This window comes from Polistes fuscatus, unplaced genomic scaffold (assembly GCF_010416935.1).
Source record: "Polistes fuscatus isolate 324 unplaced genomic scaffold, CU_Pfus_HIC Scaffold13, whole genome shotgun sequence".
NCBI classification, from domain to species: Eukaryota; Metazoa; Arthropoda; class Insecta; order Hymenoptera; family Vespidae; genus Polistes; species Polistes fuscatus.
In genome coordinates this window covers 1,064,548-1,085,607 of record NW_025113031.1, presented here as the reverse complement: position 1 = coordinate 1,085,607, position 21,060 = coordinate 1,064,548, and the positions used below count along the sequence as shown (strand labels likewise).

Genomic DNA, 21,060 nt, shown 5'->3' with positions numbered 1-21,060 from the left:
AGAAAATAGTAGCTTCAACGGGTAAAAAGAAGAAAAGCTATTGCCTAGGTTCTCGTAGTGTTAGTATAAACTAGAGTGGTTATTATTTCATAGATAAGAAAGAGACAGAACATTTCGTTCTGCTGTCTCGCGGGAGATTTAAAAAGGAATAAGATATAAAGGAGAGAAATAAAAAGTAGGAATGGAAGAAAGATAGAAAGAGAAGAAAATGCGAAAGGTACTCCTCTTAAACTTGGAACATCGTCGAGCTTATGTTAGATGAAAAGCTTCAGAAGCTATTCTCTTCTTTTTTTTTTCTTTTTCTTTCTTTTTTTTTTTGTTTTCTTCTTCTTCTTCTTCTTTTCTTTTTTTTTCTTTTTTTCTTCTTTTTTACCTCTTAGTTAAAAAGAAGATCATCTTGGCTAACGTGTTGGCCAGAAATACTTGAAATTATTCTTCAAAGTGGCATGCATAATTCAAGGATCCATTCTCTAGAGTCTAGACTAAATATTAAAACCTTTAATTCGATGAAATAATAATTCTACTCTCCAACTGTGATAGAGAAAGAAAGAAGAAAATAAGGAAAGAAGGAAGGATGGAATAAGGAAGACCATCAGTAAAGGAATTATTATCTTCCTCTTATATACGTCGAAGGAATCCAATAAGAACAATCAATATGAAATTTGACCGAGTATGAGAAAGAATTTTCCTTGATCTCTTCTCTCTCTCTCTCTCTCTCTCTCTTTCTGTCTCTCTCTCTCTCTATCTCTCTTTTTCAACGTATTCATTTTCTTCAACACTTTTGAATTATATAATATTTTATTTTTATCTCTATAAAAAAGCATACAGACGATAAAAATATATTTCATTGATCACATTCGTTTTCCAATATCTATTCACGAAGAAGAATATTTTTGAAATGAATATCCTTTTATTTTAAAAATAAAAATAATACAAATGTTGTGTGTTCGTCATCGAAATAAAAATATATTTCCTGCGATATTATAATAATAGTTTAAAATTGTAATTCGTTAAATATGTCATTTGCAGATCGTATTATCGAGAAAAAGATCCGATGAATAATTGATCAAAGTTTTTCTTTTTCCTTTAATCTCATGAAAAAGATAGTAGGAGAAAGAGAGTGATTGACTGAGTCAGGTAACGATCGAGCTCATTAAGCTACAATCGGGTCTTACGTTACGAGCGAACATCCCATGGATTATTCGACGTAACGTTTAATTATCCCAAAGCGTAAATCACTAGAACAGGTTCGAACTTTATTTCTCAAATTTCTCGCTAAAGAGTACGATGATTTTAAACTTAGTTACGGGAAGACAGAAGCAACGAAAAAAAAAAAAAAAAAGAAAAAAATGAAGAAGTAAGAAAGAGAAACAACCATTTTTTCGACGTTATAATTAACGATCCTGGTTACAAGTTGGTTTATTTTATTTTCTACTTCTCCCTTTTTTAACTTTTGTTTAAAACAATTTTATCGATCCCATCGGGATTTTCTTACGTAACGGTTTTATCTTAGAGATTAAGCCAATATCCGAGAAATTATGATATTATCTCGATTACGATCGAGATGAAAAAGTCGTTAAAAAAGGAAAATAATAATTAAGAAAATCCAATCGAATTTTTAGTTTCTAATTTCTAAAGATATTAATATATAAGTTAATTAATTTATGAAAGTTGAACATGTGCTCTGTTAACGTACGTGCAAAACTTATTGTCGTTAATAAAATGACATCTTGCAAGAATGTAGAAATTAATAGGAAGATGTTTCTTCCCTGAAATGTCACGAACATGCTTACATAGCATCAAATATAAGAGAGAGTAAGAGAGAAATAATTATCACGGAGTTGTACTGTGATACCAAATTCCTAAGGATCCTTCGAGAAATGAAATCATATAAGAAATTAGAGAGAATATAATATGAGAATTAATTATGAGAATTAATATGAAATGATTTAAATAAAGGAAATATAAATGTCTATAGTAAACGAATAAAATTAATAATATAAGTATAAAAAGAATTGATTTTAAACTAACGCCTGAATAGAAGCAACCCTCCATACATAGTCGATAATGTTGCTTGCGAGCGCCATCTATCAGTATGAAACATCCCCTCAGAGTATGTAACACCGTCATACACATCTGTAAGCTGCGGTTGCATATTCCGAAGGGATGTTGCATACTGATAGATGGCGTTCGCAAGCAAGATTATTAACGGTGTATCGAGTGATGCATATTTTAAGGGGCACCAATAACAAAATAAAAAATATATTTGTAAGACAATAGCGCGAGTCTGTGATCGAAAATATAACGGAAGGAAAATTCTTGAAAATATGTCGATTTAATATAAACTCCGAAAAAGAAAAAAGAGTAAAAGAAAAATCCAATCTAACGAAGAAGATTCCCCGGAATCAAAGGAAGAAGCTAAGAAGAGAAAAGCTCGAAGAAGATGAACTCGACGATCGCCATTCTTAGGAAAGTGTGGAGGAGCAAAGAGGAGAAAAAAAAATGTCGAATAAAAAGATTTCTCGATCAGGCAAAAGCCGGAATCAAACGAAATCTTCTTTTAGAAGATCCGATCATCCCTATGAGAGTTTTTCACTTCGCTAAACGGGATTACGGCTTAGGATTGAATTTGAATTTTTGTAAGCTCTCCTCAAACGTAAAAAACAATCAACTGATAGTTAATATAACAGAGAAAAAGAAAAAACAAAAAAGAAAAGGGATTTACGAATTTTCTTTTTCCAAAGAACGCACAAAAATCTTCGAAAGATTTGTCACCGAATTTAATAAGATTTTCTCCATCTGCGTTTCTTTATTTTTGTTTATAGATTCAATTTGCATTGAAGAATTTAATCGACTACCTGTTGAAAGGCAAACGTTAGGACACTTACGATCATTGAAATCAAAAAGCAGGAAATCTAAATTAAACACGAAATGATCGTTTGCAAAGATCTTGATTGTATTAATTAATACTTCAATGCTTAAAACGAAGGTTAAACGGGAAAAAAGTGAATTATTAAAAATAACAAGACGAAAACTTAATGATACAATGCAAATTTGAATGAAAATATTGATGGCACAGGCTATAAAGATGAAAGACAAAACGATTAAAATTCCATTGTTCGGATTGGTGTAGAAATACAGCAGCAATTGATTTGAAAAAAAGTAACGAATTCGAGAACACGTATATAACATCGTACAACCAAGCAGCAACCAACGTGAATAACGATAATAGCTTTGAGAAATGTCTGTTAACGGTAAAACCTCCAACGAACTAAACGATTGTACGATCTTTTATTCGGAACACAGTATCAACCCTTACTTTTTTTCAAATAAAATTCTTCGTATTGTCTCTTATCGATCGACGGATACTAACGAAAACTTTGCCACTGGAAATCTTTTGTATCCTTTTTTCTATTTAAAAACATACCAAAAAAAATATAGAATTGGAAAGAAAAAAAATGTGAAAAGTAACAATGCGATGAATACGATTCTCCGAGTTTTTTCTTTTTTATTTTGAAATATTTTCGAACGTTATGAATGATTGCATAGGTATGTTCCTAAACAAAATAATATATTTTATAAACACGTACGAATTTATTCATCACATTTGATTAGCTCGTTGGCTTAGAACATATTAGACACGTTTGGATGACAAGTCGTATGATTTGGTGAGGTCTACGCGATTAAGATAGACGTGAACTAATTGTAAGATGGAATATCTTCTCATGATTTACTACATATATTATATATATGTATGTGTATGTATATATATATACGCATATTAGAATATCGACTTTCTCCTTTTGCGTGATACAAATTGACATATAATTTTTAACGTGTTAGAAATAATCTAAATTATTTGAAATAATTATTTTTTTTTAATTTTTAATCTAAATTATTAGAAATAATCTAAATTATTTGAAATTAGGTCAACATATTGAAATAAATGAAAGATTAACTTAAGATCTTGAAATGAAAGATTAATTTAAGATCTTGAAATGAAAGATTAATTTAAGATCTTTTAACTGCGTTAATCGGTTAATTATACTTTCCAAAGTTTATACAAACAAAAAAATAGAAAGCACAATTATTTCAAGTTTATTCGTTGAAGAAATAAAAACATAAAGAGGAAGAAAAAGAAGGAACGGAGGAATGAGGGGGGAATAAAAAGAAAATGGAGCATGTTAAAAACGTTAATGCGTGATAACTTCGACAATACATTTCAAAATGTTTCCTCGGATAAATTCTATTTTCGTTTAAATCCTTTTATACGTCACAAATCTCGCTGAAGGCACGTACAAGCAATGCTTTTAGTCCGGGGATTCATATATCAATCCACATTTTCTCGGATTTAGAGAGAGAAAAAAAGAGTAAAAGTAAGAGAGAAAATGAGACATTAATGATTATCTTATTGTATACTGGATAAGATTCTTAGCTCTAACTTTTTAGGTTAATTTTAGATTAATTGAGCCTTTTATTTTGAAAATGGACTAACTCCATAAATTGAGATATTTAAAGGTTTGCGTTTCAATGCAATTAAAAATATACGTAAAGAATAACAATGAGTTATGTTGCTTAAGTGTATCTAAAGGTGTTCAATTTACAGTTCCTATTAAAATAATAGCAATTATTAATCTTAAATGCTTTATTGATAGATAATTTGAAGCTGTACATGTTACCGTGGGTAACTGGAAATAATTGACAAATGGAGTTAGGCCACTTTCAAAATAAACGGCTCATATATTAAATTTTATTAATGCTTTACGTATTTATCTATATTTGTATACTTTTTTTTGTTTCTTTTGTAATAATTGATTATATTTATGATGATTAGATTTATGTTTATAAAAAGTAAGATGATAGAAGTTTGTTATATATTAAATTTTATTGATGCATTACGTATTTATCTATATTCGTATATCATCAACATTTGATTCAATTTTTCGAAACTTTTGATTTAAACCGATAATTGTATTTATTAAATGATTAGATTTATGTTTATAAAAATAAGAATGATAGAAGTTTGTTATATGAGCCGTTTATTTTGAAAGTGGCCTAACTCCATATAACCTTAAATTGAGATATTTAAAGGTTTGCGTTTCAATGCAATTAAAAATATACGTAAAGAATAACAATGAGTTATGTTGCTTAAGTGTGTCTAAAGGTGTTCAATTTACAGTTCCTATTAAAATAATGGCAATTATTAAGTGAATAATATGCGTTTTCTTATCAAGAATGGAGTTAGGCCACTAAAATTAACAACCAGATTCGTTATAAAATTTGAAGGAACCGAAGTCCATTCAACATAATTTAAGATGCTTCAAATTGCGAAAAAACAATACTTATTTTATTTTACATATCTTTATAACACTTTAAAAACATAAATTATGCGATTCAAAATATTTTGTACAAACATAAATTACAAAACAATTTTCTACTCTACTACATTTTGTGTATGTGAAAGGGATTTAAAGAAATCATGATGTTCCGGTGGTATATATCGTAATAAGTCAATTATGTCCTTGAATTTTGCGGTTGTAATTTGTCTTATATTTTATACAGTGGTGTCAATACAATATTTTCGAACTTTCTTGGTCTACCCCGACGTGGTATTAAGTTCAGGACTTTCAAATTTTCGTTCTCATTCATTGATGTCTTATAGAAAATCTTATTCATTTTTGACAAAACGCATCCAACATATTTTTAACCAGTTTATTGGTTCTCCGTTAGAATTCTTGACCCTTTTAAAAATTGCGTCTTCTAATAATTTTGTTCATACAAAATCTTCTTGTCTCATTTCATGTACAATAAAGTTATTACCTTTCCGACACTTTTTGATAATATTATAATACTCTCGGGGGACAAAGAGTAAATTATTTTTTTTAATGCCATTTCTACCACACCAAAATCTCTACTCCTAATGGAGTTAGGCCACTTTCAAAATAAACGGTTCAGTGATTCAACTAACTCTGAAAACTTATGTGTCCAGAATTATCGTATTTACTCGGAATATAAAATATCCTAATTGCTTTATTGATAGATAATTTGAAGCTGTACATGTTACCGAAAAAAAATGAAAAATGGAGTTAGGCCACTTTCAAAATAAACGGCTCAATTATACCCTTAGATTTATCCCAAATGAATTTACTTATTACTATTATTTTCTTCCATGAATATCATTATCAATGAAAATACATATTTCTCGAAATAAATTAATAATTAATCCCATCCGAGAATGATCGCAATAATTATTTCGTTTATTATAAATTATTATTTTCGCACATTGATTATTTCTAACGCGTAATTTTAACTTGAAAGTTTAATTACAAATGAATTTCCGGCTAATACGAAATCGATTTAAAACAAAACAAAAGTATTAATTTGCGTATTAAAATATGAATGCGAATATTTATGATGAAAATGATATTAAATATCTAGATCAATATAGTATTTACATCATAAGGAACATTAAAATATTTAGATAACGTGAAATTCGCTAAGCACGAGTAAGCGGAATGAAGGTAGAGGTGTACGGTCAGAAACGTTTTAGACACCATGCATAGTTTAGCAAGGATCCCCCTTAAACTAGGCAACCCTTCCATCTTCCTACTGAAATTCTCTAACAATAAGATTTATTTAAATATACTTTCGGATAATGTCACAAACGTATGTTCCATTTAATTTATTAACGCGATACAGTATAACACTCACCCTAAATTCATGTTTCAATTTCAATAAATGTATACACGGTGTTTCCAAATATGTGAACAATAATTTCAGGAGTGGTTTCATATGCTCGACCTCGTTTCTGAATTCTACCTAATTTTGTCTTCCAATTATTCACATAACTTTACTGACTACTAATTTCAATTATTTACGAGTAAGTTTTTTATTCCATGGACAATATTCTTGTAGGAAAATTCAAACAACACCTTCATACAATGAAAATCATCTAACGGCACGTGTAATCAAAAAAATGACTGTAATTTGAAAACAAAGTCATATGATTCACTCTGTAAATTTTTTCTTTCTTATTTAAGAATGCTAAAACCATTCCCGAGATTATTCCCATATATTTGTAAAACTTCCCGATAATTAAAATGTTAACAACAATAGAAATATCTTTAACGTAACATCACTTTTTTCGAATAAATAGAAAAAGTTTCAAGTTTCTAGTTTCGGTTAGGATAAACCTAAAACGTCAGCTTCGAGCATCAAGCTTTCCCAAGTGACTCAAGTTTCTTTTAAAAAGAATACGACTATGGAAACATTTTATCGGAAGCCACCAACTTGGAATATATTTTATATATTACCGAATCGATATATAAAACTTTCTCATGTGTAACAATAGAAACAAAATGATTAATATCTTCCTAAGTTCGAGCCAAGAAATAAATTCTTTCTTCATATTTTTAATATTTTAACGAGTTAAGAAACAATTTTCATGTTCTTTCTTCTAAAATATAATATATGATTTTATAATATATAGAATAAAATATAATAAATCATTATACAAAGTGTAATATATCGAATAATTATTATGAAAACATATACATACGTATAATCGTGTGACGAGTCAAATGAGAATGATTAATAGAACTGTAAAGTTAGTAAATTATGTTATAAATCATAGTCAAGAGACATGTACTCCAGAAACAAGTAGGGTTAACTTCATTCAATTTCCCAGCAGTCTAATCCGAGCAATCTAATCGTAGAATTAGGTAACACTGGTTACACTATGGGAATAGCATTGACGCATACTTGAGACATCTTACAAGATCATTTGAAATTCTACGATATGTGACACATCTGTGATAGGAATGAATAATTCCATGAATATTTTTCATCTTTACCGTAGCTCACCTTAACGTACTTGCACACTCACACGTATACACACACACGCAAATATTCTTATTTCAATAAAAATCTAAAGAAAAAAAAAGAAAAAAGAAAAAAGTCATTTACGAAAAGACTAAAATAATAAAATTAATATATAATAATAAATAATAATAAATTATGTAATTATTATGATAAGTTTAATAATAATTAGATAATTTTCATTTCCGTTTTGTTTTATCTATACATTACATTGTTCTACACTGTAATTAATGGCCTTTAGGGAGCCTAGGCTCTAGGGTCAATAAAATATTATTAAATAAAAATAAAAAATAATATTAATAAATAAATAAATTATTATAATTATAATTATTATTATTATAATAATTTAAAAATGTTAAAATAATAATATATTAAAATAATAAAATATTAAATAATTATATAAATATTAAATAATTAAATAATATATTATTATTTAATTATATATATAATATTATATATAACATATATATTATATATAATATATATAATATATTTAATTATATATTATAATATTATATTATTATTAATAATATATTAAAATAATAAAATATTAAATAATTATAAATATTAAATAATTATAAATATTAAATAATTATTATAATTAATTATAATAATTATAATAATTTATTTATTTATTAATATTAATAATAATTATTAATATTAATAATTATTATAATTAATTATTATAATTAATTATAATAATAAAATTAATTTCGAAATGTGTGAGAAAGAAAGAAAGAAAAAGAAAAGAAAGAAAAAAAAAGAAAATGTAGAACGAAAGAGAAAATGAATTATTAATGAATCGTAGTGCGAAGCATTTTAATAAAGCTTATATCGGTACTTATGCGAACTTAGAGGAGTATGTCGAGGATGTAACAATTTCAGGTCAAGATCTCTGTCATCGATACGAAGTGACAACTCATATTCTGGTGCTCTCGAAACTTTCGAGAGATACTATGACGGAAGAGAAAAGTGATACGAAGCATGATACACATACACATACACGTATATATATATAAATGTGTTTGTGAGGGGATATTATAGAAAAGAGCAAAAAGAGAAAGAAGATAATAGAGAAGGGGGTATAGAAAATCGACTTTATTTTTAGAAAAAGATCGATAAAAGAAAAATGTGTCTATTCGTCTCTTTCTTTCTTTCTTTCTTTCTTTCTTTCTTTCTTTATTCCGAGAGAAGAAACATATCCTATAAATGTTCACTAACGATTTAAAATATCCGTCATATTTCTTATAATAGATCCTCTGCTAACACACCAGAGTTATTTTGCTCTCTATGAGTGCCACGCAAGTGGAACTAAGATAAAAATATAATAATTTAACCGTCGACCATATAAGAAACATGATGTATCTCTACGAGTGTAGTAAATATACATTTAAGTTACGTTTTATTTTATATGGAAAAATAAAAAAAAAAAAGAAAAATAAAACCAATCCTCGAGTTGAAACCATACAACTTTTATTATCTGTATTATCATTTTTATGAAGAGAGAGAGAGAGAGAAGGAGAGAGAGGGGGAAAGAATGCTTCAAAATAAACGTTTATAGAAGATATATTATAAATCTACTTACAAACAAGTTTCTACATTTCTGTTTGATAAACGTCACTTTTGTGTAATATTCCAAGCGTAAAACGTAACTTAAACGTTCGGAGAAAAAACAAAAGTATGAATAAACTCATAATCGAAAATAGGTCACCTGTTAACTATGTAGCTAAGAAGGGCAAGGGTTAGCGGAGGGGGTGCATACAATAAAAAAGAAATACATATGTATGTGTATATATATATATATATTTTCGTTAATGAAAACGTCGAATGAGGTCATAAAAGCATCAACAAGCAACTCCACTCGTTTCACCTATTAAACTAAAACACGATGAACCTCCGTTGTTGTTGTTGTCTTTGTGAATTGAACAGAGAAAAAAGACGAGAAGAATGAGAGAAAGAACATTCATTAACCCCGAACGATTTAATCGAATTCTACCACAGCAGGAAAGTCATTATCACTGTTGTATAACCAAAACAAAAAAAAAATAAAGGAAAACGAAAGGATTATTTTACGAGAATCATCGTTTTCGTCTGTGCGATCTCGTCGATACGTTTTACATCGATGAAAATAAAAGAAAGAAAAAACTCAAGAAAACGTTCTCTCTGTCTCTCTCTCTATTTATCATCTTTGCAAAACCACAAATATCGAAAGAAACGAAAAATATCTTCTTAACATTTTCTCTCGATAAATCATCGAGCGTACGTCATTTCGGAAAAGTTGAACTTTTGAACGAAAACTCTCTGTTCACGACATTTCATAAATGTCGAAGCATTTTTCTCGCGTTGTTCTATTCATGCTCCTGACAGAATTCTTCTGATTTAACGTTACTTTTATTTTACGAACATAATGTCAATTTCGACGGAAGTCAAATTTCATATTAATTAAATTTTTCCTGACCTTTTTTTCTTTTAGCTCTCATGTACGAATAATGTTACATATAAAGATATGATCGTTCTTCGTTCAATATTATTATATCGAGAACTTTGAAATGTTTACCCCTGCAGATAGGCAACACGTTTCACATACGCGTAATACGATGTTGCCTATTTACAGGCGTTAGGAAATCCAAATTTTCATTCGGTCGTTGAACGAATCGTTCGATTACAAAATATTTATCGATCGATCTCTTACAGATATTTAAATGTTACAAGTACATACGTAAATTGTAGAATAACTGATTGCATTACTCATTACTGAATATTACATAAACACTGAGCAAAGTGCATAGCGTCAAATTGGATTTTGAAAATCAATCGAATCATACAAGCCTATATTAATCTAGCTTAATGATACGTTACTTGTCGAGAGATTTAGAAGAGGATTTGCATTTTGTCGTGAATAATCCGTTTGATTCCTATCGAATTTATCTCCATTTGAATATTTATTTCACGTCGATATACTTCTATTCTTATCATTTCTACCATCTTTTGCAATCTATTTATATATTTATATTTAAGCGATACGAGATTCGTGTTTCATTTGCATCCAATTGAAACTGAATTATTCGAACGTATTTTCAATGATTACATTTCATTTTTCTTCAATCAACATTTTACAATTTATTGAAATAACAATTGTGTTCATTCAGATTCGTATTACTTTAAATGTTACGTAAGAAAATATTTCGAAACTTTCTTTAAAATTCAATATTCAAAATTTGCTTAAAGATAGGTCATGGTTTGATAGCAGACGTTAGGTTGTGACTCTCTTAAATCCTTTTGCAAACAAACATAAAAAGCTTTGGTAGTTCGATTCGTGTTGGAACGTGGATTAACAATTCGACTGGTGTCGAATCTTGTTCCCTTCGATAGTTATTCATTTTAACAAAGTGAATAATAATCGTAATGCAATCTCATACATTTGGTATAGAACATATGGGTAATGAATATTCTCCAGGATATTATGATAAAGTCAGAGAGAGTGAGAGAGACAGACAGAGAGAGAGAGAGAGAGAGAGAGAGAAGGAAACTAGTAAACCAAACTTGTGCCCATTAGTTCGCTCAAATATCCGAGCATTGTCTATTAGGTTTACACAATGATGTTCTAGCATAATTTAGCTTGGTCATCCTGTAAATCATTAGGCTTTGCCCTTTGTATTTGATCATTTATCTAAGTCCATCGTAATTAACTCCCTTTCAATCTTCGACCATTACTGCTCTCTTAGTGTTTGACTATAATTTGTAAAACAATATAACAATAATTACACGTATAGTTTAATCAATGTTCTCAATTCCAAAATTTCTCTCGTTATTTGAGATTTTTCTATATCAAAATTATACAAATTAATTATTTACTTTACTTGATATTTGATATGTTATATACATTGATTATAATTTTGAAAAGGATAGAATATACGTAAAGAAAAAAAAAAAGAAAATGTATCCTTTTTAATAAAATAATTAATGAAAAAAAAAAAAGAAATGTATCCTTTTTAATAAAATAATTAATGAAAAAAAAAAAAGAAATGTATCCTTTTTAATAAAATAATTAATGAAAAAAAACAAACAAAATGTATCCTTTTTAATAAAATAATTAATGAAAAAAAAATGTGAATAAAAAGAGAGATTTTAAATTTTTGAAAAGCGGATCAATAGCTTCTTTTTTTTTTAAATATCTGTTGTCAAAGTTTATAGGAATAATAACGATAACAGTGATAATAATTATTATAAAAACTTATGGAACATTCTAATACGTTTCCTTTCGTCCAGTAAATCGAATGAACCGCCCCCAGGTAGATATTAGAAAATGGATCTCCCAACTATCCACCTTCGTTTTATTACTGCAATTCAACGTTCGGACACCAGAGCAATTCCACGTTTCTCGTACAACGAGAGCACTCACGTTTGGATGCCTAGGAAAGCTATCTCTCTCTCTCTCTCTCTCTTTCACTTTTTTTTTCTCTCTTTTACTTCCACGTCGTTTTTCCTATTTTCCTCGAGGCATAAAGCATAGAAAAGGAAAAATATCTCAAGAAGGATTTTCGATTTTCGATTTTTCTCTCTTCTTTACGATATCGAAACGACGACATCACCTCTATTTTCACGTATTTTAATCCAAATTTCGTTTCAATAAAATTCCTCTTACGAACAATTTCGAATAATGAAAAACATTATTTCAAAAGAAATAATAATTGATAAATATATATATAATATGTTTGTAATCCTTAATTTGTTGAGAGTAAGAACCACAATTAGATTCGTCTAAAATAAGAGTTATTTATTTAAACGTAATAGGTTAGGTTAATAATTTGACAATATTTACACGTGATCAACTAACCTAAAATAAGAGAATCAACAATTAAAAGTTCATGATCCCGTTTCTCTATTAATTGATGCCAATCTTAATGCGTTTTCAATTAAATTTAATTTACAAGACTTTTCTACTAAACTTCTAAAACGCTCTTCTTGCCAGATTTCAAGACTCTCACTCCTACAAGATTTCAAACACCAACCGTCACTCCTGCTAGCTTTTGTTCTCCCAATGTATGGCGCCACATTCAAACAGCTCACTCAATGCACCGGCATATGCATACAAAGCTTACATATATATATATACAAAAATTATCTCAATTTTTAATAAGTAAGAAAAAGAAAAAATATATATGAAAAACCTTTTTGTTGACAAACATTTGAATTTGAAGAATATTCATTATTTCCTTCTTTTTTATTTCGTTTTCTTTTTATTTTTTGTTTTGGTTCAACCGTGACTTAAAAATCAATCTATTATCGTAATGCAACGTGCTCATCGTTCATAAATTTTACGAGTTTTGCATCTTGTAAAATCTCTTAGAACAGTGACGTCGACGTATAACTTTTCGTATTCCGCATGTTTCACAAATGATAAAAGCTGATTCGTCGTTTTACTATCTCTCCGTTTTATGGAACTTTCTACTTTGATTGCTATCTTTTCTATTTTTTTTTTTACCAATTTCGTATCATTCGATATGTCTTTTATACATGTTTATATATATATATATAAAATTATAATATATATAATTTTAATAAATTAAATTTATTTAATATTAATTTTAATTAATTTTAATATTAATTTAATATTAATTTTAATAAAAAAAATTTTTAATTTTTTTTTATATAAATATATAAAATGATTTTATAAATTCATATATATACATTTATATATATATATGAATTTATAATATAATAATAATTTATAATATAATTATAACAATATATATTGCGAATCAATATTTTAACTTCAAGTAAAGAAGAAAAGAGAAAAATATATTTTAAAATATTTTGATCATCTCTATAGAATATTTGTAACTTTAAGTAAACTTTAATCAAATTCGTATTATTTTAATATGATTAAAATTTTGAAACTTATTTAAATGGTGTATAAAATGATGGTGTATACACCAGTCGTGAAATTAGTTAAATTTGTGAAATTTGTCTAACCTAATCGTTCCTTTCCGACAGGTTCATGGCCATAGTGAATCCATTGAGACCAAGAATGGGTCGTAGAGCAACTCTCTGTGTCGCTGTGGTCATTTGGATCGTCGGTGCAATTCTTTCCTTTCCAATGCTACTCTTTAACACCACCTACACGCAAAATTTCGCTAATGGTGAAGTACGAGTAATATGTTACAGCGATTGGCCTAACAGGGATGACGATGGTCTTAGCTTTCAGGAATATCTGTAAGTATAGTCAATCAGAAATCATTTACTAACACATTTATGTTTACCTTTCAATCGGAAAATCGATAAACGAAATATCGTAATATAATAATAATTAAATATATATATATATATATAATAAATAATTAAATATATATATAATAATAATTTAATTATATATTAATATTAATTATATAATATTAATTATTAATAATATTAATTATATATATAATAATAATTTAATTATATATTAATATTAATTATATATATATATATATAATAATTAAATATATATATAATAATAATAATAAAAGCAAGATCGATTAAACAAAATGAATAATTCAAATCACAATGTTTTGAAAAATTCTTTCAACTAAATGTTTATTCAAATCTACGATCCTTTTCCTTTTTTCCATTTTTTTTTAACCATCGAATCATAGTCGCGTGAAATTTGAGAAACAAAAAATGAGAATTAGAGAGAGAGAAAGAGAAAGAGAGAGAGAGAAACTGAACTAAACACGACAAGTTGTGTGTGAAAGTTCATCGTATTATAACAACCCAGGAACCTCTCGTATAGAACAGTTTGAGTTAAATGGCAAAAGGCTTTAATGTCAACTCCACATTCTGACTGACCCTTTAACGATTTCCATCAACGAGCCACGTTAAAGGCACGCGTATTTTCCCTGCCCTTTGTCTTTGTCCATAAAGCTTATCATTATTTAAGGGATTAGAAAAAAAAAGAAAACAAAACAAACCAATTTCTCGGAATATTAATTATCCGCGTACAACAAACTTAACAACAAATTCATACAAAAAAAGAAACCCATTCGCAAATATTTTCCTAGGGGAAAAAAAAAATGTTTGATGAAATTAATGTTGAATGAAATTAACGTTGAATGAAATTAACATTTCGAGTCAATAGTTTGTAACAATTACAATTTCAAATGCACGATATTAAAAAAAGTCTCAGATGAGGAATCATATTTTAAATTTCCATGAAAAGAAATAAGATGAAAAAAGAATAGAAATCAGATCTCATTGATGAGAAAAAAAAAGAAAAAAAACACAAGAACACGAGAAGACAAAGGTGTAAGAATCTAATGGGAACGTTTTCACGCGTTTCGTGTCATAATCACGAAAAAAAAAAAAAAAAGGGGTAAGAATGAAAGAAAAGAAGGTAAAAATAAAAAGAATTTTTTCTATATGAGTGTAAAACACGCGTGTGATTTTAGCGAGAAGATTCGAACGTTTAAATAGGAAAAACTGTTGGTAAAAGGGGACTTGAAAGTACCTATTCCCTTTCTCTTCTCGATGAACATAAAAGAAAAGCTGTTCGCATGCTCGTCAGGTTCACAAAGATATTACCACCGTGACTAGTTTATGACTCTTAAACGACTCAACCTGCCGGTCAGCAGCTTTATCATAAAATTTCTATAACCTATATACACACACCATCGGATACAAGCGTTGATGGAACACCATAATGTCTATAAATCTTTCTATTCTTTGTCTATTTTTCTTTCTCTTTTTTCTTTTTTTTCCTTTTTTTTTGGATCAACCATTAATTCTTTTCACATTGTTTCAATCTGCTTTTATTATTATTATTATTAATATTATCAATTATTATAATCGAATTTTAATTTGTTTTTTTCATTACTTCGCTATGAATATTTTTGTATAATCTGTCGTAGTAATTTCGTTTAGATTAATTTTGTATTCTTTCTTTCTTCAATTTTAATAATTTCCCTTTTTAAAAAAAAGGAAAATGTATTTATTTATGCATTCTCATCCTTCCTAACTTTCTCGACGTAGCTTTTTTTCCATGGTTAGTTCGTAACACATTTAGGTGACACCGTAATTAACTTATCGCGATTTCATTAGCGCCAAAGATTATCGGCTAACTTGAAGACAACACGTGGGTTGTTTTAATCGAGCGAATAATTTCAACGTTCCATCATCGGTCGACCATATTCTCACTTTAAACGCACGAGTATTACTTCCTAACCAAATTTTTCCCGAAATTAAATGAAACGCGAAAAAATATGTTGACACGAGGTGTTAAATTTTCGTAACAAAAATTTTCACGTAAGATATACATATACGCGTAGAGGATGTGTAGAAATATTGATTGAAATTTTAATTAAACATCAAACGTATCAAAATATCATAATATTAATTATTTCGAATAAGAACGTAGAGACTACTTACTGAAACACTTCATTGAAAATTCAAAGAAATATTTCCTTTGAGATCGTTCCAAACAGATGCGTATCGTTAAATATGTTTAACATGGTATAATTATTATGTCAAATTTAATTATTTGACCTTGCTCTAGTTCCAAAAACTTATCTCACATTTTATTAAAATTAATTTAAATTAAATTATTATCATTTTATATATATCGTAAAAAAAATGTTGGTTTTCTTGCCCCTGCGGATAGGCAACACCTCTTTACACGCGTGTAAAAATGTGTTGCATATCTGCAGGGGTTTGAAAATTTAATAATTGAATCGACGAAATATATAATTGAATAAAATTATGTTGAACGTTTTAAACGGCATATTGTATTAGAAATACTTTTAATTATTGTTAATAATAACAAGCAATAAATGGTGAATTTCATAAGATCTATTTAACGGAATCATGATGACAGTCTTTACAAAGCAAAACGTGATTATTCTACCTCTAATCCGACAAAACGATGGATTTCCCGAGTTAGAGAAACTAGTTATAAACTCCGTTACGTCTAAGAAACCCCACTTGTGATCACATTCGTATAGTCTAACAATCTAAATTGAAATCAAATTTCTTTGTAAATTCTAACATCTAGTTTCGATTATTTTAATCTTTAAATACAAATCATTGCTATAAATTCTAATAAATAAATGTTTAATTATACAAACAATTCAATTTATTAGAAAATATTATACAAAAAGAGTGAAAGAAAATGATTTTATAAATTCATTATTAATATTGCGCGTTAAAAATATCAAACGAAATTGTTTTATTTCACCATCAATTAATTTCTATTACAATAATATTTCCCGTTAAATTTATAATCTTGTTTCTGAATCTTATGTAAAATGTATCATCGAATTATCTCAAGCGAGATTACTTTGAAATCTTTGATAATATGCAAGATCGGATACACGTACAAATAACAACCATCCTCCAATCGTTCAACCAAATAGCGATTTATCACAATATACCGGAATTTCGAGTATATTCTTAATCAAACAATCGAATAAATAATTCAAATATAATAATAACATAGTTATGAATGTCAATAATAACAATTGCTAATGAATAAAATCAACTTAACGAACGAACTGATATTTTAATCAATTTTTTATTTAAATGATAATATATTTGTTATATATCTCTGTAAATTTAATTTCTAAAAATTAAAAATTAAATATTCTACAAAATATTTTTTAAAAAAATATTTTAAAACTAAATATTAAAATTAAATAATAATATTATAAATTAAATATATTAATATATAATATAAAATTAAATATTAAAATATAACATATATATAATATTAATTAAAAATTTTATATTGAAATTAAATAAAGATATTAAACGATTAAATAAATGCTAAAAAGTATGATCTGCTTCTATAACGAGAATCTATTTATTTATATTTAACGATTATCCTAACGGACTTTAACAATCTTACAGTTTTACGATCAGCTTCGTAGGATTACAGGAAACGATCTATCCTTTTAAAAGGATAACAAAGATCTCTTTAAACATTTAACTTTTATGGAGGAAGAAAAGAAAACAATAAAAAAGAAATAAAATTAAAATAAAAAAATATTTTTAATTGAAATTCAATCGTAATGACATATGAAAAATGATAAAGCCGAGTTAATGTTTTTCCACGATTGAAATTCTCGTGAGTTTATTTGACTTCTATCCCGCGTCTTAATTAAAATGATTAACGAGTCATAGCAAACGATTAATCACGTTCGTCAGATCGTCAACCAAGAGTTGTAATATTATATCCCACTTTCGACACCGTTAAAAGCAACCTGTTCTCATACACACACACTCTCTCTCTCTCTCTCTCTCTCTTTTTCTTGTTCTCTTTCTCTTAATCCATTCAATCACCTCTCAATTCGCGTATTTTTCATCGTAATTTGCTTTCCAACCGTACGCTCGTGTTTTTGTAATTCCATATAACGAGCTAATTGATTTTGTCTTACAATTAGATACAAACAAATTTTCCCAATCAATTTACGTCCACCCAATACGATACAAAATATAATGTATTATATTATTATATAATCGATATATATTTCACCAATATGGCTAATAAATAAAATGAGCCGTTTATTTTGAAAGTTGCCTAACTCCATATAACCTTAAATTGAGATATTTCAAGGTTTGCGTTTCAATGCAATTAAAAATATACGTAAAGAATAACAATGAGTTATGTTGCTTAAGTGTATCTAAAGGTGTTCAATTTACAGTTCCTATTAAAATAATGGCAATTATTAAGTGAATAATATGCGTTTTCTTACCAAGAATGGAGTTAGGCCACTTTCAAAATTAACAACCAGATTCGTTAGAAAATTTGAAGGAACCGAAGTCCATTCAACATAATTTAAGATGCTTCAAATTGCGAAAAAACAATACTTATTTTATTTTACATATCTTTATAACACTTTAAAAACATAAATTATGCGATTCAAAATATTTTTAACAAACATAAATTACAAAACAATTTTCTACTCATCTACATTTTGTGTATGTGAAAGGGATTTAAAGAAATCATGATGTTCCGGTGGTATATAACGTAATAAGTCAATTATGTCCTTGAATTTTGCGGTTGTAATTTGTCTTATATTTTTATACAGTGGTATCAATACAATATTTTCGAACTTTCTTGGTCTACCCCGACGTGGTATTAAATTCAGGACTTTCAAATTTTCGTTCTCATTCATTGATGTCTTATAGAAAATCTTATTCATTTTCGACAAAACGCATCCAACATATTTTTAACCAGTTTATTGGTTCTCCGTTAGAATTCTTGACCCTTTTAAAAATTGCGTCTTCTAATAATATTGTTGATACAGAATCTTTTTGTCTCATTTCATGTACAATAAAGTTATTACCTTTCCGACACTTTTTGATAATATTATAATACTCTCGGGGGACAAAGAGTAAATTATTTTTTTTAATGCCATTTCTACCACACCAAAATCTCTACTCCTAATGGAGTTAGGCCACTTTCAAAATAAACGGTTCAGTGATTCAACTAACTCTGAAAACTTATGTGTCCAGAATTACCGTATTTACTCGGAATATAAAAAATCTTAAATGCTTTATTGATAGATAATTTGAAGCTGTACATGTTACCGTGAGTAACCGGAAAAAAATGAAAAATGGAGTTAGGCCACTTTCAAAATAAACGGCTCAAATATAATAATTGATATAATCGATTCTCATCCATATTTATTCTATTAATTATATTGTTTTCGCAGATACAACGTAATCTTTATGATCCTAACATATTTTCTACCTATCGGCTCGATGACTTTCACTTATGCAAGAGTCGGTGCAGAATTGTGGGGCTCGCAAAGCATCGGGGAAGCTACCGCAAGACAATTGGAAAATATTCGAAGTAAACGAAGGGTACGTAAAAAAAAAGAAAAAAAAAGAAAAGAAATGAATTATTCGTTAATTTAATTCTAAATAAATAAATATATGGAATAAAACATTTTAGCATATGAAAGATATATGTGGCATAACATATATAATTCGATCGAATTAATAATTATATAATAAATATATGATTTTTCGATTTAATTAATAATCATATATTTACTATATCATATATTGATTAATAATCTTTGATCTAATCTAATCTATATCATATATTGATTAATAATCTTTGATCTAATCTAATCTATATCATATATTGATTAATAATCATATATTGATTGAATTAATAATCATATATTGATTGAATTAATAATCATATATTTACTATATCATATATTTACTATATGATTATTAATTCAATCGAAATAATAATCATACATTTACTATATAATTATTAATTCAATCGAAATAATAATCATTCATTTACTATATGATTATTAATTCAATCGAAATAATAATCATACATTTACTATATGATTATTAATTCAATCGAAATAATAATCATACATTTACTATATGATTACTAATTCAATCGAAATAATAATTATACATTTACTATATGATTACTAATTCAATCGAAAAAGTGAAATTAATGGTATAATTCGTATATAGGTAAAGATAAATATTGAAAATTTCTATAGAATTTAGGACACATTGTTTGTAGATAGAAGAGAACTGTTATCGATTTTGAAGAAAATCGAACGGGGTTTGGTGGAGAGGGGGGGATGTAGGTTTTAGTAGGTATTGAAAATACATGAGAATATCTCGTGGGAAGCATGGCATCTACCTTTTATCGGACATTCTAACTATGGTAGTCGATCGACGACGTGTCCAAGTGAATATCACTTTAATTAGAATGAAACGAGCCACAAATCGACAGGGAAAAAAAGAGACGGGAGAGTTGGAGAAAAAGAGAAAGGGAAATGAAACGGAAATGAATAAAGAGAGAGAGAGAGAGAGAGAGAGAAATAAAGAAGAAAAGTTGAGTAATCGTTGACCGCCCTTCGACATTTTGTAGCCCTCCAAAGTATATCGTACCCTCTAACAATAAGAGAAACTGTATAAAAGTGCTCGATTAATTAACCTTATGCAACTTCCACCCACCCACACACCCACACACACACACAGTGCAGCAAACCCCGAACGCGAGCCAACATACGTTGTAAAAGGCACCACGTAAAAAATTCCCAAGAGCATCATCAATAGTTAACAAGCTACATATTCGTTCGTTCGAAAAAACTTTATTGCCTTCCTAAAAACATTATTTTCTCCTTCCTTTACCTTTTTATTTCTCGTATTTTCTATTTTTTTTCT

At 27.8% G+C, this 21,060-nt stretch overlaps 1 protein-coding gene across 3 annotated transcripts in view; it reads left to right on the top strand.

Annotated features, from left to right (window-relative positions):
• LOC122514035 (tachykinin-like peptides receptor 99D) overlaps positions 1-21,060 on the top strand; it is a 35,815-nt gene that overhangs the window by 2,829 nt on the left and 11,926 nt on the right. For all 3 annotated transcript variants that reach the window (XR_006302921.1, XM_043630641.1, XM_043630640.1), the window contains exons 2-3: positions 13,876-14,094; positions 19,566-19,716. Coding sequence is in view for 2 of the 3 variants with exons in the window: in XM_043630641.1 (XP_043486576.1) it covers positions 13,876-14,094; positions 19,566-19,716 (370 nt within the window). In the remaining variant the exon portion in view is untranslated. The remainder of the gene's footprint in view (positions 1-13,875; positions 14,095-19,565; positions 19,717-21,060) is intronic.